At 40.4% G+C, this 26548-nt stretch overlaps 1 protein-coding gene across 1 annotated transcript; it reads right to left on the bottom strand.

Moving 5' to 3' along the window:
* Positions 1-3284: 3284 nt before the first annotated feature.
* LOC111141292 (protocadherin beta 1) lies at positions 3285-5741 on the bottom strand. The gene has a single exon (XM_022493746.1). The coding sequence runs from the start codon at positions 5739-5741 to the stop codon at positions 3285-3287; it is 2457 nt and encodes an 818-aa protein (XP_022349454.1).
* Positions 5742-26548: the final 20807 nt, after the last annotated feature.

Genomic DNA, 26548 nt, shown 5'->3' on the forward strand with positions numbered 1-26548 from the left:
TTTTTCTATATTCATATGAGCAGAGCATGGTACACAGAAGCATAAACTTATTTCACCAGCTTAACAGAAAACTGTTTTTACTTTTTAATATTTTGTTTCAGTGTTACATAAACACAACCAATACTTTAATAATATTATTTTTACAGTGTTACATAAATTTGTAAACAAAGTCAAATTTTTGGTTGAAGAGCAGGTGTTTGATCAGTTGCATGCTTTGATGACATTCAACTGTATAGAAAATAGACATTTAAGGGGCACCTGGGATAAGCATCTGTCTTCGGCTCTGGTCATGATCTCAGGGTCTTGGGATGAAGCCCTGAATCAAGCTCCCTGCTCAGTAGGGAGTCTGCTTATTCCTCTCCCTCTGCCTCTCTGCCCGCTTGTGTGCGCTCTCTCAAATAAATAAATAAAATCTTTTAAAAAGATTTTATTTATTTATTTGACAGAGACCACAAGTAGGCAGAGAGGCAAGCAGAAAGAGAGGAAGGGAAGTAGGCTCCCTGCTGAGCAGAGAGCCCGACATGGAGCTCAACCCCAGGACCCTAGGATCATGACCTGAGCTGAAGGCAGAGGCCTTAACCCATTGAGCCACCCAGGCACCTCAAATAAATAAAATCTTAAAAAAAAAAAGAAAATAGACCTTTATATGGGAAACTTACATGGATGAATTCTGCTTCCACAAATGAAACTAATTCATCTTTTTTTGAGAGAGAGAGAGCAGGAAGAGGGGCAGAGGGAGAGAAAGAGAATCTCAAGCAGACTCCACACCCAGTGCACAGCCCCACTTGGGGCTGGATCTCATGACCCTGAGATCATGACCTGAACCAAACCAAGGGTCAGATACCTAATCAACTGAGCCTCCCAGGAACCCTGAGACAAATTCATCTTTAAATTATATACAACTGGGGCATCTAGGTGGCTCAGTCAATTAAGTGTCTGCCTTCAGCTCAGGTTTTGATCTTGGAGTCCTGGGATCGAGCCCCACATCAGGCTTCCTGCTCATCAGGGAGTCTGCTTCTCCTTCTCCCTCTGCTCCTCCCCCTCCTTGTGTTCTCTCTCTCTCTCTCTCTTGCTCACTCTCTCTCTCAAATAAATAAATAAAATCTTTAAAAAAATAAATTACATGCAACTAATGAATCATTGAACATACATCAAAAACTCATTTGTTGGCTAGTTGAGTGTAAATTAAAAAATAAACCAGCAACAAAAAAATACAGAGACATGACAGAGAAGGCAATGTATTTACTTATTTTTAGGAGAATAACTGACACCTCTATTATACATAGCTTATAAATATCTAAACATGCCCATATAATAAAATTTAAACTTTTCATACTTTAGTATCTATTTAATAGTTTTATAATTATAATAGAAATATTAAGTCAAGTTAATGTAATTTTCATTTAAAGTTAAAACATCATTATGAAGAAACCTTAACAAGATTTGAGAAACTTATACTTAAGATCATATAGCATATATGGTTATAAAGAAATACTTATTTTGGTCAAAATGTGTTCATGTGGATAATTCCAGTTTTAAAAAACTGCTTTTCATCCCAGATAAAGGGTTTGCTGAACACCAAAATAAATAATAACATTGGATTATAAACCAAATAATAAAATATATACCCATGAGTCTATATATTAAAAAAATAACTACATAATGAATAAGTGGAGGAGAAAGGAAAAGTTTTGAAGAAGAATTTCAATTAATTAATGTAAAAGGAATCATGGAAATAGAAAATTATCATTCTAATGGCACAGTGTTAATTGCCATAAGAAATATCCAGTAATGGATACTCAAATTAGCAGGCAAAAGTGTAAGGAGAAACATGATATTTGCATAATTTCAAAGTGTCTCTTACCAAGTATTTATTAATTACAAGAAAAAACAGTAACTTTATAGTGCAGAAACTTTACAGATATTATCTTAACCAAGTGACGGAAATTAATATCACCTTAGCACTATTTTTATATGTTAAGTATAACTGTATACTTAAAAATGTTTAACATGGCAAATTTTATGTTGCTTTTAACCACAATTTTTTATAAAGATTAATATTACTGCTAAGTAGGACACATTGACATCAGGTACCCCAATAATGATGCACTGAGAAGGATACAGTATCATTTCTGTGGTAGTCTTCCAATAATGCATAACATAAATCTAATCTGAAGAAGACAAAGGCAATCTCAAACTGAGGGACATGCTTGTTAACTAAGCTTATTTTGGTAACCATTTCACAATACATGTGAGTCAAGTCATTATGCCATATACCTTGAATTTACACAGTACTATATGTCAGTTCTATATCAATAAAACTGAAAAATTGAAAAATCAAATCTGATAATATCTGACAATGTATCTTTCCTTAAGGCTACTTAATTGGTATTCATGATCACTTTTTTCCTTTATATCTTTTTTATTTTATAGTTGTGTGCTAGCACTTCTTAACTCCAGTAAGCCTAATTTATTTTTTCCCTCATCTACCTTTCATTCCCCACATTCAAATAACTTCTCTCTGATAAAGAATGAAATAGACTTTAGTGTATAAAGAGAGGTTTGAGACTTGCCTAAGGCCCTAAACAACCATTAAGAAATCACCTGTAACTTACTTTTGGGAAAGATTCCTGAACTGAATCTCTTTGGTCTTATATCTGCCTTTACTCACCTTCTCAAATAAGTCAATCCTTTTTTTTTCTTTACCTTTCCTTCCATCTGATTACCTATAAGGACCACCATTCACCAAGCATTTGCATTGTTATGAACGATGGCAGGCAAGATGTTGAGTCAAAGATGATCTCCACATACTGAGAGGCAAAAATCTAAAATTTCTGAGTGATAATAAAATATATTTCTGCTTCTCAAATCTAATTGCTTCCTGATGTATCAAAACTAGGACCTGGTTTTCATCCCTATGCATACGTAACCATCTAATGGAAAATAATTTAAAGGCAAAATAACAGGATATCTTTATGGAACTAAGCATTTCTAGGGCCAGGACTAATGAACTTTTGGGAGAGACATAAATAACGCCTACATATAGCTCATGAGTAAAAACTACATACTGGGGGCACCTGGGTGGCTCAGTCGTTAGGCGTCTGCCTTCGGTTCAGGTCATGATCCCAGGGTCCTGGGATCGAGCTCCACATTGGGCTCCCTGCTTGGCAGAGAGCCTGCTTCTCCCTCTCCCACTCCCCTTACTTGTGTTCCCTCTCTCACTGTCTCTCTCTGTCAAATAAATAAATAAAATGTTTAAAAAAAATTAAAAAAAAAAAAAAAAACTACATACTGTTGTCAGGTACTTGGCCATGGTCCTCTGACCCCTGAGACCTATTCCTATTACAGTCTGGTGGTAAACGGGAGCCAGCTTCTGTTTTTGTCTCTCCAGTGCCATGTGGGAAGGGGAAGTTGGGCATAAAGCGTTTAAGAAACCGAAACTCACTATTGCTGGTGCCAGTGGCTGAGCACATTTCATAGGGACACGGTTGAGATAACGATCCATTGGCCCCTCTTTGTACCAGGTTGTTAGGGAAATTACAGTCATCATAGAAATGCTCTTGAACTGTGAACTTTTCTCTGTATTTAACCTTCTGGTAGATGTGTATACCAAAGATCACTGTGACAGAGAGGAGAAAGAGAAAGGAAAGCACAGCCAGAGAAATGACCAAATATTTAGTGGATGGATTTACCCTTGTAGGATTCTTGGAAGGATCCCGGAACTGCAGATAGGGTTCAGAAAAACCATCTACCAGTAAGATGTTGAGTGAGGCAGTAGTGGAAAGAGCTGGTTGGCCATGATCCTGAACAAGAATGATCAGTTTCTGAATCATGGGGTCTCTTTCAGATATCTGCCGCAATGTACGGATTTCCCCATTTTGTTGTTGAACAGAGAATAACCCAGGGTCAGTGGCCTTAAGGAGATGATATGAAAGCCAAGAATTCTGACCTGAGTCACCATCCACAGCCACTACCTTGGTCACCAGGAAGCCTGCATCCGCAGACCTGGGCACCAGGTCATTGCAGGGTAAGGTGCCATTCTGCAGTGGGTACAAGATCATTGGGCGGTTGTCATTGTCATCCAGAACAACCACCCTGACAGTAACCTGGCTACTCAGTGAGAGGAAGCCCCCATCAGTTGCCTTTACCACAAACTGAAAATTTTGAATGGCCTCATAATCCATGGTTCTCAGTGCATAGAGCTTCCCATTGTCTGAATTTATGGAGATGTAAGCAAAGACTGATAAATCTCCACTTTGTGGAGGCAGCAGAGTATATGTTACTTGGGCATTCTCACCCAAATCTAGATCCTCAGCGTGAACTTTGCCAATAAAAATTGCTGGGCTGTTGTTTTCTCGAACAGTCAAAATGTAGGAGTCTTCCTGAAATACTGGGGGATTGTCATTAATGTCAGCTATTAACACCTCAATCACAGTTTCTGTGAACAGACTGGGTGGTCCAGTATCCATGGCAACAACAGTGATGTTGTAGCCCGAAACCTCTTCCCGATCCAAGCCTCTGTCAGTAACCAATGAGTAAGAATTCCGGAAAGTCGGTTTGACCGCAAAAGGAAGGTCTCCTCTGAGGAAACAGGTGATTTTTCCTCCCACCCGAACATCCCGGTCTCGAATAGAGAAAAGGGCCACGACAGTTTGTAGTGGGGAGTCCTCAGGGAGAGGACTGGACACAGAGGAAACGGTCACCTCAGGAGGATTGTCATTAACATCCACCACTTCCACCAGGACTTTGCTGTGGGCAGAGAGGCCCCCTCCATCGGTGGCTTGAATGTCAATATCATATGTTTCAATAGCTTCAAAATCTAGGGGCCCCCTCAGTCGAATCTCTCCAGTGTGAGAGTCAACCTGAAATGTTTGGAGAACTGCTTCTGGGTTTTGAGCCAAGGAATAAGTTATTTCTTTGTTGGAGCCCTCGTCCAGGTCTGTGGCACTCACAGTGGCCACCAAGGAACCGTTGGCGCTATTTTCCAGTACCTGAGCGCGATACACCAGCCTAGAGAACTGAGGCACGTGGTCATTGACATCCAGAACCTCCACGCGGATGTGCGCGATGCCCGACTTGGGTGGGGACCCGCCATCCACCGCCGTAATTGTCAAGTTGACTTCAGGCTGGTCCTCTCTGTCCAAGGGCTTATCCAGGACCAGCTCAGCATATTTGGGCCCATGGCTGCGAAAGCGGGTGTGCAGGTGGAAATACGCATTGCGGCTCAAGGTGTAATTTTGAAGACCATTGAGGCCCACGTCCAGATCCTGGGCGCTCTGCAGAGGAAAACGTGAACCCAGGGGCGTGCTCTCTGGAATCTTTAAAAGCGGCTCCTTGTTCAGGAAAATTGGAGCATTGTCATTGATATCAAATACCCTGACCTCGACCCGAAAGGACTGCAGCGGCTCCATCAGGACTATTTCAAAGTGCAGGACGCACGGGTCAGCTTTGCCACACAGTGACTCCCTATCCAGTTTCTCCTTCACGAACAGATCCCCGGTCTTACGGTGGAGACGGAAATGCAGTTTGTTGCCTTCGGAAACAAGCCGCGCCCCGCGCGCAGCCAGCCTCCCTACCTCCAGCCCCAGGTCCTTAGCCACATTAGCCACAAACGAACCGCTCTCCATCTCTTCCGCCACCGAATAGCGGATGGTGGCCGCACTCCCCACAGATAGGCACAACATAAAGAGAAGAGACCCTACTTGCCTGCTCTGCAGGAGTTTTCTGTGCGCCACCGCCATCCGTTCTCACAGGCGCACTCTAGCAGCAGCCACCCACCACCTGTTGCGGATAGACTTCACTTTTCTGCCAACAGGTTGCTGCAATTGCGGCGGCAGTCAGCTTTGCCCGTCTCCAACCGCAGCGCCACCAAGGGCTAGCCGCGCCCGGTGAGCTGTTTTGCACTTGAAAGAAAATTTGCATTGAGCAACTCAACTCCGCACTCTACCTAGTGTATTAATAGGTATGTTCTCATTCCGGAGATTAGGTAGAGGATGCAAGTTGTTGCCGAAGCAACGGCTGACTCTAACCCGCCTTTTAATTCCCTTTCAGAGAAACAGTCCTTGGGAATTAAGAAGCCAATGAGGAGACTCACTCAAGCTGAGTCACCTGTCTGCGAGGCGGCTTGGGCCGCTGCAGCAACCGGCAAAGCTCGAGTAAGCAAGCTACTTTGCATACTCCGCACAGTCCGCCCTGAGATTAAGGGAGAAGCAAAAAGATCCTGGAGCCAAATGAACGGCTGCGAGGGGCGGGGAACTAGAGAAAGTGATAGGTAGGAAAAAGAAAAGAGCCAGATGTTTCTTTCAGGAACCTGGTATCCAGTAGATATATTGATAGGGTAACTGGCCAACTAGGCTCTTGATTTGCACAAATCTACTCCTTTCCCAAAACTCTCTAACACTCAGGAAGCAGGGCTTGAAATTTAGGATTATGATGGCAGTAATATTTACTGTGTTGTTTACCCGCATTATTTAATTTAATCCTTGCAACAACTCTATGAAGTCCACATTAGTATTTCTTTTTTTACAGGCAAAGAAACTGAGACTGGATATATTATGTCACTCTCCCAAGATCCCCTACTGAATAAATATTAGAGAAGGAATTCAATTAATTTTGTCTGACTCCAGAGTCTATGCTGTTAATAAGTATATTATTCTGCTTCCCTGATAACATAGTGGACAAATGAAATGAAGACGTTTGGCTTTGGATTTGAAAGGAAATAAGAGACTACTTACATATCCTGAAAATGACTAGATAGAAATTTGGGAGATACTTGTTCAGAGTTTCCTTTATAACCATAGGATCATGGAATGTTTAAGAATGATAAGCCACCTCAAAAAAGATTCCTCAATCTCCATTACAAATCTTAACATTTGGCTTGAGTGTGCATCTCTAAACAATTTAATTTTGTCTCTTAAAAAGCTGCATATCAAAGTGTATACAATGAAATGTATGGACGGTAATATTTTTTACTATGGTAAAAAAAAATAATAATAACATTTATAGTAGAGGGGCGCCTAGGTGGCTCCGTGGGTTAAGCCAATGCCTTCGGCTCAGGTCATGATCTCAGGATCCCGGGATCGAGCCCCGCATCAGGCTCTCTGCTCAGTGGGGAGCCTACTTCCCCCTCCCCCCTGCCTGCCTCTCTGCCTACTTGTCATATCTGTCAAATAAATAAAGTCTTTTTAAAAAAGTTTATAGTGGATAATCTTTTCAATCTAGTTTCTTACCTTCAGTATGTAGCTCAAGGTGAGACTGACATTGTGTTTAATTCTCATTCATCCATTCCATTGCTATGGAGAATTCCAGAGTATTGTCAATACCCTTTGGCTACAGAGCATCAGGAACTCACCTGTCGTTAAACAGAATTGTATTTTCTGACTTAGCGGAACAAGAGAGACTGCACGCCCCAGATAATCATGAGACAGCTTGGTAAAAGGGTGTTAGAAAGGACTTAGGGTATTTAATCTCATGCAAGGTGACTTTGGGCGGGGGGGAGGGCGGGTAAAACAGGACTCTACTCTGGATGGGATGCGGTCAGAAATGGAGTTGATAACTATGGTCAAGTGTATTAATAATTCTCAGAAAGTAAGAGAAAGGAGGTAAAGCTGTGACTTGCAAACAAGATGTAACTGACGTATCAGCCAGGATAGAAACATATTGCATCAATTTTTGTGGATTGGACAGTGTTCAATTTTGTCTGTATGTTTTTAAAGATTTTTTTTATTTATTTATTCGACAGACAGATCACAAGTGGGCGAGAGGCAGGCAGAGAGAGAGGAGGAAGCAGGCTCCCCACAGAGCAGAGAGCCCGATGCAGGGCTTGATCCCAGGACCCTGGGAGCGGAAGGCTGGGAGCCGAAGGCAGCGGCTTAATCCACGGAGCCACCCACGCGCCCCTTTGTCTGTATTTAGACAGGATTATGGTATGCTCTTGTTTTAAATTTGATCCATCACAGTCACATACTGGCCTTGTGTAATGTTGGTGTTCTATGAAATTATTTTTGTTCAATAGGGGAACACCATCGCCCAGCTTGGAGCATCAGGCCAGCAGCTAGCTATCAGATGTTGCTTTTGTCTTTTTCAGTATAAATATAGCAAACTCATTTAGCCATTCTATTGAGAATTGCTGCTGTCCATAGCAGTATGCCCTTGTATACGTCACTTTGTGAACATGTACACATATTTTGGGTGAGGGGGTGTATACTCAGAGGAGGCACTGCTGTCATAGGGTATGTTCTTTTCAGCTTTCCTTCATATGCCCAAAGTTGCTAAGAGGTAGTACCATTCTATAATCTGATCAGCAGTCTAATCTCCAGGTGTTGAAATTCTTACCAACACCTAGCATTCCTCATCTTTTTAAAGTGCTATCTCAGGGTGGGTGTAATTGCATTTCTCTGTTGATTAATTATTGATGAAGTAGGACACTTTAATTTGTCTTTAGTCACCTGGTTATCCTTTGGGTGGGGGTAGGGTTGTTTGGGTCTCATGCCCATTTTTCCCACTGGATCATACCTTTTTTCTATTGATTTGTAGCTCTTCATATATTCTGAGTATGAGTCCTGAATATCATAAGTGAGAGAATGAGAAATGATTACCTTTAGTTAATATATGTCTACAGAGTTTTTGTTTAAAGATTTTTTTTTTAATTTATTGACAGGTCACAAGTAGGCAGAGAGGCAGGCAGAGAGAGACAGGAGGAGGCAGGCTCCCTGCTGAGCATAGAGCCCGATGCGGGACTCGATCCCAGGACCCTGAGATCATGACCTGAGCCGAAGGCAGAGGCTTTAACCACTGAGCCACCCAGGCGCCCCAGAGTTTTTGTTTAAAAAGGAGGTATTTCTCCCAGTGATTCACACATTAGGCAGAAGCTTATGGCATCTTAGGGAATCTTTTTAAAAATTGAGATATAATTGACATGTAACATAATAGATATGATATCAGTTTCCAAAGTACAACATAATGATTTGGTATTTGTATATATTAAGAAATGATCATCAGAAGGTAAGTCTAGTTAGCATCTATGACCACATGGAATTAAAATTTTTTTCTTGTGATGGGAACTTTTTAAAATGTATTTTAATTTCAATGTTTTTTTAAGATTTTATTTGTTTGTCAGAGCAAGAGAGAGAGAGCAAAAGCCGGGGAAGCAGCAGGTATAAGGAGAAGCAGGCTCCCCAACGAGCAGGGAGACTGATTCAGAACTCAGTCCCAGGACCCTGGGATCATGACCGGAGCTGAATGCAGAAACTTAACTGACTGAGCCAGCCAGTTGTCCCTAATTCCAGTATGGTTAACAGTGTTATAGGCATTTTGGGTGCACTCATCACAATACATGCCCTCCTTGGCCCCCATCACTGAGTTCACTCAACCCCATGCACCTGCCCAGCTGAGAACTTTTAGGATCTGTTCCCTTAGCAATTTTCAAATATACAATACAGTATTAACTATAGTCACCACTGAGAAAGTCTTAATACAATCACTTTTCAGGATGCCTGGGTGGCCCAGTCAGTTAAGTCGCTGCCTTCGGCTCAGGTAATGATCGAGTCCCACATCGGGCTCCTTACTCAGTGGGGAGCCTGCTTCTCTCTCTGCCTCTGCCTGCCACTTTGTCTGCTTGTGCTCTCTCTGACAAATAAATAAATAAAATCTTTTTAAAAAATACAATCACTTTTCAAATAATTCATTCCAAAGCCATAAATTTTAAATATTAAAAAAATTTATATTTTTTAAGACTCCCAGCTTGTGGTAATTTGTAACAGCAGTCCTAGAAACTAATACACAGCATAAACTAAGTTGTGGCTTGAAATGTGCTCTAATAATTGGGCTTGCCCTCTTGTTCTTCTGCCACCTTGATAAAAACACTCTGTATAGCCCACTGACCCAAGGATGAGGACAGAACAGCACTAGACACAGCCTACATACTAAAGTCAAGCACAGCTGATCTCAGCCTAAATCTGCTGACCCCCATATGCATGAGTGGGAATTAATGTTGTTTTGAGCTACTAAGTTTTGAGGTGTTTTGTTACACTGTTCCACATGACGATAGCTCACTGACACAATATGTAAACATTTAATTTTGTTATGAGTTACTTGCAGACATTATGACATATCATCCCTAAATACCTCAACATGGGCATTTTCCCACATAACTTCACATACAATTATCATACTTGGGAAATTTAACATGAATATAATACTAATATGTAACATATATTCCATATTCTAACTTCCTTAATTATTCCAATATTGCCTTTTGTGGTTATTTTTAAAAACCCAGAATACAATCAAGGATTGCACATTGCATTTAATTGTCATGTTTTCCCAGTTTTCCTTTAAACTGCAACAATTTAAGGAAAACATTCTTTAAAAGATTTTATTTTGGGGGGTGCCTGGGTGGCTCAGTGGGTTAAAGCCTCTGCCTTTGGCTCAGGTCATGATCCCAGGGTCCTGGGATCGAGCCCCACATTGCTCTCTGCTCGGTGGGGAGCCTGCTTCCTCCTCTTTCTGCTTGCCTCTCTGCCTACTTGTGATCTCTGTCAAATAAATAAATAAAATCTTTTAAAAAAAGATATTTTTTTAAAGATTTTATTTATTTATTTGAGTTAGAGAGAGCGAAGAGGAAGAGAGAGAGAGGGAGAAGCAGACTCCCTGCTGAGCCGAGAGTCCATTACAGGGCTCCATGCCAGGACACTGAGATCATGACCTTAGCCAAAGGGAGATGCTTAAAGGACTGAGCCACCCAGATGCCCCTAAAGAAAGCATTTTTTAAAAATTGCTTTTATTTATTTGACACAGAGAGCGAGAGATCACAAGTAGGCAGAGAGGCAGGCGGGGGTGGGGGGTGGGGGGTAGGTGGGGGGAAGCAGGCTCCCTGCTGAGCAGAGAGCACAATGCAGGCCTCCATCCCCGGACACTGAGATCGTGACTGGAGCCTATGGCAGAGGCTTGCAACCCACTGAGCCACGAGGAGCCGCTCCCCGCCCCCCGGCTTTTTTTTTTTTTAAGATTTTGTTTATTTATTTGAGAGAGAGAGAGAGAGATCACAAGTAGTCAGAGGCAGGCAGAGTGAAGGGGGAATCAGGCTCCCTGCTGAGCAGAGAGCCCAATGTGGGGCTTGATCCCAGGACCTTGAGACCATGACCTGAGCCGAAGACAGAAGCTTAACTCTCTGAGCCACCCAGGTACCCCTAGGAAAGCATTTTTTATAAATTATTTCTTTTTCATGATACCATCCTTTTTAAAGTATCATTTTACAGATATTCCTCAATTTGGAATTGTCATTGTGTCTTCATGATTAAATTCCAGTGAAATATTTTGGTGACTTTATATCCTTTTCAATGCATCACATTAGGAGGTATATAATGTCATTTATCCCATTACAGGTGATATTAAGTTTGATAATTTGGTTATAAAAAAGCTTACATCAAATTTCTCTATTGGAAAAGTACCTTTTAATTCTTTTCATAATTAATTAGTTATCTGGGGAGAGATGCTTCAAAACTATGTGAATATGCTGTTTCCAAAACAATTATTTGGTGTTTCCCAACATACATGGGTGATACTTGGCTGAATTAGTACATACACACATACTTATATATATGTAATCATAGTAATTATACTTTTAATTCATTAATGCAGGTTTCTTCCTTCCCACCCCCAAGCTGTATTTGTACTAGCCTTGTACCAAACTGAGAATCTTTGCTTCCCAACACTATCAATGTATTTACTTATTATCTAAATCTTATATTATATGGTACTTTTACTGTAAGATCCAATAATCGCTCTCCTTGTTATTTACCCAAAGGAGATGAAAACTTATGTCCATGCAAAGCTCTGCGCACAAATGTTTAGAACAGCTCTAGTCATAATTGCTAAAACTTGGAAGAAACCAAGATGTCCTTTAGTTATGTCTTTGGTTGCTTCCAAGTTTGGGCAATAATGATTTAAGCTGTGTAAAAACCCATATTCAGCATTTTGTGTGGACAAGTTTTCAACTCCGTTGGGTATATACCAGGGAGCATGACTGCTGGATCATATGGTAAAGAGAATGCATAGTTTTGTAGGAAACTGCCAAAATACCTTCCAAAGTGGTTGTACTATATTGCATTCTCACAAACAATGAATAAGAGTCCCTGTTGTCCCATGTGCTCACCAGCGTTTGGTGTTTTCAGGGTTGTGGATTTCAGTCATTATAATAAGTATGTAGTAGCATCTTATTGTTGTTTTAATTTGTATTTTCCTGAGGACATATGATGTGGAGCATCTTTTTATATGTTTATTTGCCATCTTTACGTCTTTATATAGGTGAAAAGCCTGTTAAGGTTTTTGTCTCATTTTTTAGCTGGGTTGTTTTTATTGCTGAGTTTTATGAATTTTTGCATATTTTGAATATTTATGAATCTTGGTCATTTATCAGATATGTTTCTTGCAAATATTTTCTCCCAATTTGTGCCTTATGCTTCTGTTGTCTTGAAAGTATCTTTTGCAGATAAGAAATTTTTAATTTAATTTTTTAAAGATTTATCTATTGGGGCGCCTGGGTGGCTCAGTGGTTTAAGTGGTTTAAGCCTCTGCCTTCGGCTCAGGTCATGATCCCGGGGTCCTGGGATCGAGCCCCGCGTCGGGCTCTCTGCTCGGCGGGGAGCCTGGTTCCCTTCCTCTCTCTCTGCCTGCTCTCTGCCTACTTGTGTTCTCTCTCTGTCAAATAAATAAATAAAAATCTTAAAAAAAATATTTATCTATTGTTTTGAGAAGGAGACAGAGAGGGCTGCGGGGAGAGAGAGAAAGAGAATCCTGAAGCAAACTCCCCACCAATCGAGGAGTCTGACACAGGATTCAATCTCAAGATCCTGAGATTACCACCCAAGCCAAAACCAAGAACAGGATGCTCAACTGACTGAGCCACCCAGGAGCCCCCCAATTTTTTTATTTTAATGAAGTCAGGCTAATCAATTATTTCTTTCATGGGTCATAACTTCGGTATTGTATCTAAAAGTTTATCTCCATACCCAAAAATATCTAGATTTCCTGTTATTTTCTACAAGTTTTATAGTTTTATAATTATATTTAGGTCTTTCTTCCCTTTTTTTTTTAAGAGAGAGAGCACCCACATGTGCATGGGGTGGGGGCAGAGATAGAGGGAGAAAAAGAATCTAAGCAGGCTCCATACCCAGCACAGAGCCTGATGTGGGGCTTGATCTCATGACCCCAAGATCATGACCTGAGCTTAAATCAAAAATCAGAAGTTCAATCAACTGAGCCACCCAGGTGCCCCAATTTCCCTTTTTTCAGATAATTTTTATGAAGGGTATAAGGTCTATATCTAGATTCATTTGTTTGGTTGCTTGGGGCTGCAGAAGGGATTGCAGTGGTTGTTCCAGGAGGGGGCAGGATGAAAAGCAGCCCCATCCCAGCAACTGGATATATGGGATCACCAGCTTCAGAAAATTAAGAGGGCCAGGAGTAGCCTAGTTAGAGGAAGAATGTAACTTATTAAGGTTCCAAAGCGAAAAGTAGTTGTTTACCTTTCAGGATCAATAGCTCAGTATGCTGGAACATCAACAAACAAACAAACAAACAAACAAACAAAAGGCTCTGCTCTGGCTTTGCTACTCTAGGAACAAAAATGGGGGGTTGAGGACTAGGGAAAGGAGAAGATGAGAGGAAAGGCTAAGAGTGTGGCTGAGTCATCCTTAATACAAAACAAGTGAAGCAAGCCACTCAGGGAAAGAGACAATGAGAGAAAGCCTGCACATGTTGCAGAATCATTTGTTGCAAAGATTGTTTTTTCCATTGGATTGCCTCTGCTCCTTTGTCAAAGATCAGCTGGCGATTTTTTAAGAGATTTCACTTATCTATTTTAGAGACAGAGAGAATACATGCAAAAGGGGGGGTGGTTGGAACAGAAGCAGAAGGAAAAGCAGACTCTGTGCCGAGCGCACAACCTGACATCAGCCGATACCCTGACACCAGGATCACGAATGGAACCAAAATCAAGAGTCAGACGCCCAACCAACTAACCCACCCTGGCACCCCAGTTGACATTTTTTTAAAGATTTTATTTATTTATTTGACGGGGGGGGGGACAAGCAGGGGGAGTAGCAGGAGCCCTACATGTGCAAAGGCAGATGCCTAACAAACTGAGCCACTCAGGCACCCCCAGTTGACTTAAGAAGATTTTATTTATTTATTTGTTTGTTTGTTTATAGCATGAGCAAGGGGATGGACAGAGGGAGATGGAGAAACTCTCAAGCCAACTCTGTGCTGAGCATGGAGCCCCAGGCAGGGCTCAATCCCACAACCCTGAGATCATGACCTGAGTCAAAATCAAGAGTTAGGAGGCTTAACCAACTGAGCCATCCAGGTACTCCTCACTTGACTGTTTTTATGTGGGTCTATTTCTGGGCTATTTGCCTGTTTTGTTTTGTTTTGTTTTGCCAAAACCACTTTGTCTTGATTACTGTAGCTTTATAATAAGTCTTCAAATTAGCCAGTGTCAGTCCTCTGACTTTGTTCTTTTTCAATATTCTGTTGACTCTTCTGGGTCTTTGACCTCTCCATATAAATTTAGAATCAGTTTGTCAATATCCACAAGAATATCCTGCTGGGATTTTTACTGAGATATTAACTATACATCAAGTTGGGAAGGACTGACATCTTGCCAATATGGAGTCTTCCTATCCATGAACATGGAATATCTTTCCATTTATTTAGTTAGATTTCTTTTATTAGAATTTTAAAATTTTTCTCATATAGATCTTGTACATATTTTGTTAGACTTACACCTAAGTGTTCCATTTTGGGGGGGTGCTACTGTAAGTGGTATTATGTTTTTATTTATTTAAAATTTTATTCATTCATCAAAGAGAGAGAGAGACCACATGTGAGCACAAGCAGGGGGAGTGCAGAGAGAGAAGGAACCCCACCCCCCACTGAGCAAGGAGCCTGATGTGGGGCTCAAGTCCAGGACCCTGGGATCATGACCTGAGCTGAAGGCAGATGCTCAACTGACTGAGCCACTCAGGTGTCCTAGTATTGTATTTTTAATTTTAAATTCCACTTGTTCTTTACTGGTATATAGGAAAATGATTATCTTTTTTATATGATCCTCATATTCTGCAAATTTCTATAATTACTTATTAGTTCCAGGAGTTTTTTGTTGAGACTTTTAGATTTTCTACATGCCTGTTCATGTAATCTGCCAACAGTTTTCTTTCTTTCTTCCTAAGCAGTATACATTTTGTTTCCTTTTCCAGACAATATTTTTTCCATGCAATGTTTAAAAGCAGTGGTGAGGGGTGCCTTGGTGGGTCAGTCAGTTAAGTGTCTGTCTTCAGCTTGGGTCATGATCTCAGGGTCCTGGGATCAAGCCCCACATTGAGTTCTCTGCTCACCAGGGAGTCTTCTTCTCCTTCTCCCTCTCCTTTTCCCCCAGCTTGTGTGTGCTCTTAAATAAATAAAATCTTAAAAAATAAATAAAAGCAGCAGTGAGAGGAAACAGTTTTGCCCTGTTCTCCACCTTAGTGGAAAGCCACAGAGAATTTTTAAGGTAGTAAAACTATTTTGTAAGATACTAATGGTAAATATAGATCATCATATATTTGTCAAAGTTCATGGAATGTACACCACGAATGAACCAAATGGACTTTGGGAGATAATGATGCATCACTCACACTGTTGATTCATCTATTATAACAAATGCACTACTCTGCTTCAAGATGCTTATACTGAGGGAAGCCTGTACATGTTTGAGGGAAGGGAATATATGCAAACTCTGTAATTTGGGCTCAGTTTTCCCAGTGAATCAAAAACTGTGAATCAAAAACTGTTCTAAAAAAGTCTTTTAAAAAATATATATGTCGGGGCGCCTGGGTGGCTCAGTGGGTTAAGCCGCTGCCTTCAGCTCGGGTCATGATCCCAGGTCCTGGGTTCAAGCCCCACATCGGGCTTTCTGCTCGGCAGGGAGCCTGCTTCCTCCTCTCTCTCTGCCTGCCTCTCTGCCTACTTGTGATTTCTCTCTGTCAAATAAATAAATAAAATCTTTAAAAAAATATATATATATGTCAGGGCACCTGGGTGGCTTAGTGGGTTAAAGGCTCTGCCTTCAGCTCAGGTCATGATCTCAGGGTCCTGGGATCGAGCCCTGCATCGGGCTACCTGCTCAGCGGCGAGCCTGCTTCCTCTTCTCTCCCTCTCTGCCTGCCTCTCTGCCTACTTGTGAGCTCTGTCAAATAAATAAATAAAATCTTTAAAAAAAATATATATATATATATACACATACACACACACACATACATATATGCCAAAGAATTTGGGAATTTGAATTACGCTATTACACGAGTGCCATTTTTGTTTGTTCATTTGTTTGAAAAATCTACTCAGGCAAGCCTGAGAAATCTAATTAGACTCATACTGGATAACAAGCTTTTTTTTACCCCATGTTCTATCCTATACAACTCTGTATTTCCTGATTATGAAACTAGTTTAGATAAAAATCTATTCAAAATTTATGTAAAATGTGGCACTTATGTTTATTCATTTACCTTTACACCATACATTTGAATGCTTCTGAAATTGTTCTGAAACTTTTGTCACTATTTTCAACTTCTTTCAGAAAAAATACCCTACCTAACTAGAATATTGGAAAATCTCTCCATTTGTTGTTTCTATTATTGTATCCAAACTTCAAGTTGTCTTATAGTTGTATTATTTGTAATACTTACTGTTATAGTCATACTATATTAATATCTGGGATCCCTTCTAATTTTCTTTCATATATATACTCCTTAATCTGAAAAAAAAAACCTGTCTATTTTTAGGAGCCAATGTATTTTGAAACACTGGGGTCACATCTGCTGTTACAGACTTTACTACTATTTTAGAATTCTTTTCTTCCAAGTGTCTTCTCATGCATTTTAGGTTTCTTATTCATTCTGGCAGGAACAGGAGGCTTCAGGGGTCCAGGAGTCCTTCTTAGGCAGCTTAGTGTACTGCAGCTGCTCTTGATCTACCATCTGTTGCTTTGAATGACAATACCTCTTATTGTTCACCATGTGCAGGTGCGTATAATGTTTCAGTCTTTCACAGTAACATAAGAAGACAGAATATAAACCAATACCACTTATAGTCCAGATTTATATTACATTCTTATTTTCAACAGATGGCTTTCATGCACTTATTCATGCTTGTTTGTTTTCCAGGCTGACTGGTCGCATAGGTTACAGGTGTCTTTCCATGAAATTTGATGAGTGTTTTGGGAAACTTCCCAATTTAGTCAAATGAAGCCTAGGCTAGAGTGATAATTTTTCTCTTCATTAAACTCTGACCAATTTCTCCCTTTTACAATTGAAGTCAATTCACATAACAACCCTAAATCAGTACCTCAGTTTTTTATTGAAACTAATATTTTGAAAATGTTTTATACCTTAAAACAGAAATGATCATTATATTTTCTGTGTTGAGATACACAGAACAGTAGCCACATGGGTGGCTCAGTCCTTTGGTTCTGGTCATGATCCCAGGGTCTTATGTTTGAGTCCTGCATGGGGCTCCCTGCTCAGCAGGAAGTCTGCTTCTCCTTCTGCCCCTTCCCCTGCTTTCTCTCTCTCTCTCTCAAAAAAATAAACCTTTTTTAAAATCCGCAGAATAGCAAATGAGAAAATTATCTGTAAGAATACTAAATATTAACAGGGTTGGCTGAGGAAGACAAGTGTACTTCCTGAATAGGCCTTTCCTTTCTGAGATTAACAAATTTATTCACTTAAGAATTTTACTTCAGGGGCGCCTGGGTGGCTCAGTGGGTTAAGCCGCTGCCTTCGGCTCAGGTCATGATCTCAGGGTCCTGGGATCGAGTCCCGCATCGGGCTCTCTGCTCAGCAGGGAGCCTGCTTCCCCCCCCCCCTCTCTCTCTCTCTCTGCCTGCCTCTCTACTTGTGATCTCTCTCTGTCAAATAAATAAATAAAATCTTTAAAAAAAAAAAAAAAGAATTTTACTTCAGGGGCACCTGGGTGGCTCAGTGGGTTAAAGCCTCTGCCTTTGGCTCAGGTCATGATCCCAGGGTTCTGGGATCGAGCCCCACATCAAGCTCTGCTCAGCAGGGAGCTTACTTCCCTCTCTCTCTGCCTGCCTCTCTGCCTACTTGTGATCTCTGTCAAATCAATAAATAAAAATCTTTTTTAAAAAAGAATTTTATTTTACTCTCAACTTGCTAGAATTAACTTTATACTGTAATCCATACATGTGAACATGTAGTAAAACTCTGCCTATATAGCAGTCACTTATTTCAAAAGATGGAAAGAATGATATTAAACTAATTAGAAAGGAGAGTTTAGGGACGCCTGGGTGGCTCAGTTGGTTAAGCAGCTGCCTTCGGCTCAGGTCATGATCCAAGCGTCCTGGGATCGAGTCCCACATCGGGCTCCTTGCTTGTCAGGGAGCCTGCTTCTCCCTCTGCCTCTGCCTGCCATTCTGTCTGCCTGTGCTCGCTCTCTCTCCCTCTCTCTCTCTGACAAATAAATAAAATCTTTAAAAAAAAAAAAAAAGAAAGGAGAGTTTACAAATATACACATAGAAATTTGAGGGTTAGTTGCACTTTTGACTTTATAGCTTATTTATTAGCATTTTACTTCATTTTTATTTAAATTCAATTAATTAACATAATGTATTATTAGTTTCAGAGGTAGAGTTCAGTGATTCATCAGTCTTATACAATACCCAGTGCTTCTTACATCACGTGACCTCCTTAATGTCCATCACCCAGTTACTCCATCCCCATCCTCCCCTCCAGCAACACTCAGTCTGTTTCCTATGATTAAGTTTTTAAAAATATGTATCTAGGGGTGCCTGGGGGCTCAGTGGGTTAAAGCCTCTGCCTTCAGCTCAGGTCATGATCCCAGAGTCCTGGGATTGAGCCCCATGTCTAGCTTTCTGCTCAGCAGGGAGCCTGCTTCCCTTCCTCTCTCTCTCTGCCTGCCTCTCTGCCTACTTGTGATCTGTCAAATAAACAAATAAAATCTTTTAAAAAAATATGTATCTATTTTCTTACAATATTTTTATCAAAATAACAACACTTGGTGGTGCCTGGGTGGCTCAGTGGGTTAAAGCCTCTGCCTTCAGTTCAGGTCATGATCCCAGGGACCTGGGATCAAGCCCCACATTGGGTTCTCTGCTCAGCAGGGAGCCTGCTTCCTCCTCTCTCTCTCTGCCTGCTTCTCTGCCTACTTGTGATCTGTCTGTCAAATAAATAAATAAAATCTTTAAAAAAAATAGCAACACTTGAATAAGGCATTTCATTATCTCTTTCTCCTGTTTTTTTTCTTGCTATCTATCAAAGAATCTCTACACACTTATCAACCTAAGAGGCTCTCCATCTGAGGTTGCATGTAATTCACAGTGATTTAATCATCACTATATGGAAGATACAAGGTAAAAAGCATAAAATACTTTATTTTACACTTTTTAATTTTATACACAAAGTAAAAACAATAAGCATACCAAAAAAATCCTATTATTTTCAACTGACAGCTTACATACTAGCAGGAAGAAAATGAGGGGGAGACCAAGTTTTACTGCTAGAATTCCTATTACTTCTTACCACATATAAATATAATTATACTTTTTGGGGGGCCTGGGTGGCTCAGTGGGTTAAGCCTCTGCCTTTGGCTCAGGTCATGAACTCAGGGTCCTGGGATCAAGCCCCACATCCTGTTCTCTGCTCACCAGGGAGTCTGTTTCCCCCTCTTTCTCTACCTACTTGTGATCTCTATGTCAAATAAATAAATAAAATCTTTTAAAATATAAAAAAAATAAATATAATTATACTTTTTTTCCTCCCAGAAGCTGAAATCAGAGCAGTACTCTCAGCTATGCTTTCTTGATTGTATTTGGCTAAAAAGATAAAGCTTTTTAGTAAAATTTACTCTGTGAATATTTTAGCAAATATTTCTAAATTCCTATATATACAAGTATTTCTCAAATACGTATCTGAAAACAAGATGTGTTGGAAGAAATGCCTGGGAAATTCTCAGTCTATTTGCACATTATTTTCTATGATAGAAGTGAGAGATCACTCTGGAAATTCTCAATTCCCCTATACATCTTTACGGATTTTAATAGGCAGATCTCCCAAAAACCACTTCGGGTGGGGGGGCGTCTAAGATCCCAAACCTTTACAATTTGATTTTTAGAGTTTAGGGTCTTAATCCGAAGTCTTTAACTTTATCAAAAGCATTTTCCTATTCTACCACCAGGTGGCAGATGGATCCATATTTTTTGGAGCAGGAGTCCAACCCCGCCCTACCGGAAGTTGTCATGTAAAGGAACCCTCTTTGGCCACGCCTACAGTTCAGCACCCTGGACACGGACAGCGACACCGCCCAGTTTAGTCCCATGACTTGCTGCAGAGGTTTTCACCTGACAAAGGAGTTGGCCAATCCCAACTTGTTCCAAGGGCCGCGTGACTAAGTTATAATGCCAGATATGGAGGGGGGTAAGAACCCTTTGGTTTTGGACACAGGCTGGGAGAAACCAGCCGATATTAAATAATATCCCCTATTGCAAAATGCCATCTTTTCTCTCTCTCACTACTCTTGGATTCTAAGCGCATGCTGTGAATCCTGTCTTTGTGTGTGTGACAGACATTAGATCATCCCACCTTGGTGTGTTGGTTTGTTCCAACAAAATGCGTAAGCCAGCAAAGGCGGTACAAAAGTCTGTGAGTTATGGCGGCCAATGCCTCATCTTGCACAAAGCTGCTTGTCAGTTTTCCTAAGAAACTAGCGTGAAGATAGACTGCTTTTTCCGCATTGTTTTCCTATTACTCTCGAAAACACAAACAGCAGCTGTCTTTGTTCACATGAAATGACTATTTCAGGCAAAGAGACTGGACTGAAGCACAAGTGTGCTTAAGAAGTGACGGTTTAGGTGTTATGTTTCCAGTTGCTTAGCAACAAATTAGACAAAAAGCATGTTTGCAGGTTTTAATTCGTGTATCAAAATGGCAAAACTCAAGGGCAAATGAAAATGGGCTCGGGACAGCATAACTTTAACTGTCAGTAGGAATTAGAATCAGAGTCTAATTAAATCTCAGTTCTGGGGCAGTAGGTAGGGCTAAACAGGAACGTAGCTATTTAAGATGCACCAACAGGCTAAATTAGACTTAGTTTTAGCTGTAATTTATTCATGTTTAACCAATTTCTTTCTTTCCCACTTTGTTTTGGCGATGATAATTCACATCTTTAACCAGCAGAGGGCGAATTGGCTGCATCTTTCGCCCCTAAGACACTCCCTCCTCTCGCCCCCCTTCCCCCACCCCCCCTCCCCTTGCCCCAGAGAAATTAATTTACTAGGCTCCTCAAATATACACCAGCTGAGGAAGGTGTGGCAGAAAGACATTTGCACACAGATCTTGGCAGAGTGCCCACCCTGTCACCCTTGGATCTGTGGCTGCTCTTGTGTCTCCTTGCTGGGGGCTGCAGAGGGGATTGCAGTAGTTGTTCCAGGAGGGGGCAGGATGAAAAGCAGCCCCATCCCAGCAACTGATATATGGGATCACTAGCTTCAGAGAATTAAGAGGGCCAGGAGTAGCCTAGTTAGAGGAGGAATGTAACTTAGGAAGATTCCAAAGAGAAAAGAAGCAGTTTACCTTTCAGGATCAATAGCTCAGTATGCTGGATCAACAAACAAACAAAAAAAAGGCTCTGCTCTGGCTTTGCTACTCTAGGAACAAAAATGGGGGGTTGAGGGCTAGGGAAAGGAGAAGATGAGAGGAAAGACTAAGAGTGTGGCTGAGTCATCTTTAATACAAAACAAGTGAAGCAAGCTACTCAGGGAGAGAGACAATGAGCGAAAGCCTGCCAGGACACAGGGCAGAGCAATAGAGCATGCTGCACAGAGTTAATTTATTGTTGGGAAGAGCCCTCCACATTCTGGACAAACAGGCTACCTGCTCCACAGGGGCGTTTTACCAAGTCTTGTAGGATTTTGCAGAATCTCCTTGGGCAAGAGGCCAGAAATCCCATTAATTAGACGTGTTCTTTCTCCTATATATATTTATGTCTCAGAATTCCTCTAACTCAATTTAATTCAGTAAAATTAATTTTTCCTGGAGGTCATTAAACTAAGTTTTATGTGGCATTGCACTTTCTCTCCTTCAAACATTAAATTTCTGTAAAGCTTATTTTTAAAGGACACCATTGCATTAATAAATTCAACTCTTGGGGTGCCTGGGTGTCTCAGTTGGTAAGTGTCTGCCTTCAGCTCAGGTCAGGATCCCAGGGTCCTGGGATGGAGCCCTGCATCAGGCTCCCTGCTCAGTGGGGAGCCTGCTTCTTCTCCCACTCCCCATGCTTGTGTTCCCTCTCTAACACTCTGTCAAATAAATAAGTAAAATCTTTTATAAATAAATAAATAAATAAATAATAAATTCAACTCTTGAGAGTGTGTGAAACTCTTAAAGTTGGCTATGGCAGGGGGCAAGAGGAGGATGTTTTAAGAAGATAGATTAACACCTTTCAGAAAGCATGATTTGACTCAAAATTCCATGATTAATCTTAGAGATAAATTGCACTTTGATGGTGTGTTGAATGCCTGTGTCTTTGTAGCATTCCCTCTCTACATGAGCACTGATAATATAAATTTCTTTTTGTTTTTTTTTCCCTTAGATTTTATTTATTTATTTGTCAGAGAGAAAGCACAAGGAGGGGGAGCAGCAGGCAGAGCAGGCAGAGAGAGAAGCAGGCTCCCCATTGAGCAAGGAGCTGTGATGCAGGACTCCACCCCAGGATACTGGGATCATGACTTGAGCTGAAGGCAGCTGCTTAACCGACTGAGCCACCCAGGCATCCCTGGTAATATAAATTTTCTATGCATATAACAAGTTTCACTCATGTTGCACCAGGAGCCAAATGAGTCCTTAAAATTGACTATATAATGATAATATAATTATAATCTTTCCATGAAAGTTAAAATTATCTTAAAAAAAAACCCAAGTAAAAAAATAAATAAAAAATTAAATTAAATTTAAAAACCCAAGTAGTAAGTCAGCAAACAAGCACGTAATAAAAAGGAACACCCTAATAGCCAGCAAGCATATGAAAAGGTTTTCAACATCATTAATTATCAAAGAAATGGAATTTTAAATGACAATAAAATGCCTTTACCCATCCAAGATAATGGCTTAATTAATTAATAATAAAAATGACACTTTCAAGTGTTGGAAAGGATTGGACAAGTTCAACTATCACACACTCTGGTAAAGTGTAAGCTGGTACAATCACTCTGGAAACCTGGGAGCATTTAGTCTAGTATCTTATAGTATACCCTACAACTCAATAATGGCACTCTTAGATACATACTCAATAGAAATGCTTACATGTGCATAAAAAAGACATGTACAAGAATGCTCATCATAGGGGCGCCTGGGTGGCTCAGTGGGTTAAGCCTCTGCCTTCAGCTCAGGTCATGATCCCAGAGTCCTGGGATCGAACCCCGCATCTGGCTCTCTGCTCGGCGGGGAGCCTGCTTCCCCGTCTCTCTCTCTCTGCCTGCCTCTCTGCCTACTTGTGATCTCCATCTGTCAAATAAATAAATAAACTCTTAAAAAAAAGAAGAAGAATGCTCATCATAGCTCAAATTTGGAAGCACCCCAAATGTATCTCAATACTAGCATGGAAAAGATATTATCACCAAAAACAGAAATATATACAACATGACATTTTTAAAGACTTCTCCTATAGCAACATTATGTATAAATCTCACAAACATAATGTTCAGTAGAAAAAAATCAGAAACCGAAGAAAACATTTTATATGATTCTATTATATAAAGCTCAATAACTGAAAAGAACAGTTATTCTGATTAAAGTCAGAATAGTGGTTCTATTTGGTGGAGATAGAGACTAGCAGGGAGCTCAAGGGAGGCTTCACGGGAATTGGTAATATCCTAGTTCTTTTTTTTTTTTTTTTGGTAATATCCTAGTTCTTGATCTGGATGATGGTTACAGGTGTGTTCACTCTGTGAAAATCTATTGAGCTATACACTATGTTTGTATGTGTTAATTTTATTACACTGCAATAACAACAACCAAAGAAAAACACAAGACAGATCATTTTGTGCTTACATTTAAAATCATTCAGTGTCTTCCCATTACACTGAGAGCATGATGTAAATTCCTTAATTTATCTACAAGGCCCTGAATAAATTAATAATTTTTAATCTCTTATTAACCACCTGCTCCTTCCACTATCACACTTGAATTACTCTGACTTTTTGTCAGTGTCTAGAACATGTCAATCTCTTTTCAATCTTGGGGCCTTTGGACTTGCTGTTTCCCTCCGGGAATGAATGATTGCCAGCTCTTTTCATGACATGCTCCTTTTAACGCTTCCACTCTCAGATTAGTAACATCTTGTTAGAGAAGCTTTCTTTGAATCTCCTATCAAAAGCCCCTATGAGGCACCTGGGTGGCTCAGTCCTTAACCGTCTGCCTTCTGCTCAGGTCATGATCCCAGGGTCCTGGGATTAAGCCCCGCATTGGGTTCCCTGCTCTGCGGGGAGCCTGCTTCTCCCTTTCCCACTCCCTCTGTTGTGTTGTCTCTCTTGCTGTGACTCTGTCAAATAAATAAATTTTTTTTAATCTAAAAGAAAAAGCACCTGTGATAGTATTCTTTGTGCTGCTATAACAAAGTACCACAAACTTAGTGGCTTTAAACAACACAGCTATTATCTTAGACTTCTGGCAGTCAGAAGTCCAAAATGTGTCTCACGGGACTAAAATCGAGGTATCAGCAGGAATACTTTCCTTCTGGACGCAGTAGAGGAGAACCCATCCCCTTGCCTGTGCCAGCTTTTACAGGCTGCCTGCCTGTCTGGGCAGGTGGCCCCTTCTCCCACCGGTCCTCAAAGTCAGCTGTCCAGCAGCTTCAAATCTGACTTTGACACTTTCCCCCCTGCCTCTCTTCTCCACTCTTGTGATAATGCTGGGTCCACCAGGGGGATACTCCAGGATGATCTCCTGACATCAAGGTCAGCTGACTTGTAACTGTAATTCCCACTTGTTATGTGATATAACGTATTTACAATTCTGGACATATCTTTCAAGGGACAATATTCTGCCTTCCCTTGTCCCCCTTGACTTTTTTGTAGGACAACATCTTGTTTATTTCCTTAAAAGCACTCATCACAATTTTTAATTGTTTTGTCTGTTTTCTTGTTCGCTTATCCACTCTAATGTAAATTCTAAGACAGCACAGACCTGATCTGTCTTGCTAGCCACTGTTTCCCCAGTGCTAAGCCTAATGTCTGGTGCACTGTAGGAGTTCAAAAAGTCTTAATGGAAAGAATAAATAGATGATTATGATTTTAGGTTTATGTTTTGACACTTAACAGCTCTGTTTGGTCTTTGTCTTTCCTTCTCATATAAAAATATAAATTGCATCTTGGCAAGAAGGGAATTTCTGGGGGAATTACAGCATCAATTTTTCAAACTCTCTATCATACTAGCTCGCTGTAAAAAATAATGCCCACAGATAAAAGCCCATATATGTCTCATACATATCTTCATTTCTTTTTTGTACTTACAAGGATAGTCTATAAGTTACCTTCCCCTGGAATATAGCATATCACAGGGGTCATGCCACTGAAGAAAAGATCATCAAGGATGAAAAGTTGTAATTCTTTGTTATAATGTTAGGAAAATGTGGTACAAAGGGCTCTAAGTCTGATCCTAGGATACAGTTATGAAGATATCATCAGATAATCATTGTTTATCTGTTTTACCAGGTTTATACTATCAGATACCAAAGGTTTTTTTTTAATACTTGGTGATTCATTTATTCAAGAAATATTTATTTATTGACAAACCATAAGAGACTCTTAATCTAACAAAACAAACTGAGGGTTGCTGGGGGTGTGGGGAGGTAGGAAGAGGGTGGTTGGGTTATGGCCATTGGGGAGGGTATGTGCTATGGTGAGTGCTGTGAAATGTGTAAGTCTGATGATTCACAGACCTGTAACCCTGGGGCAAATAATACATTATAGGTTAATAAAAATAATTTTTAAAAAAGAAATATTTATTAATCATCTATTAAGTATCCAGTTAATAGGCTTTTAGGCTCTGAGTACACAGTATGAATAATGAAAAATCCCTATGTTTAGGGTGTCTACAAATTGATATATAATATTATGTGAAATATGGCGAGTTTTATAAAGAAGAAAGGTTTTGAATGGTTATTTGATTTATGTTATGAAAAAAAAAGTCTGGTTGTTGTCTGAATGGAAGAAGGGAGACCAGTTAGAATGTCAGTGCAGGAAAATAGGTGGAAAACAATGGTAGTTCAAAATAAGATGATCATACTGGAGTCAATAAAAATTGGCTGGACTTGAGACACATTTTCAAGATAAAATTTACATGGTTTGATGATGCATCTGGATGTGGTTGGTGGTGCCATTTACTGATATGGGGAAAGTCAGGGTTAATTTCAGAATGGCCAATCAAGACTTCTGTACACATTAAATTTCAAAGGCTTGTTAAAGTTATAAATTACATTG

Source organism: Enhydra lutris, unplaced genomic scaffold (genome assembly GCF_002288905.1).
Source record: "Enhydra lutris kenyoni isolate GAN:26980312 unplaced genomic scaffold, ASM228890v2 scaffoldscaffold5, whole genome shotgun sequence".
Taxonomy (NCBI): Eukaryota; Metazoa; Chordata; class Mammalia; order Carnivora; family Mustelidae; genus Enhydra; species Enhydra lutris.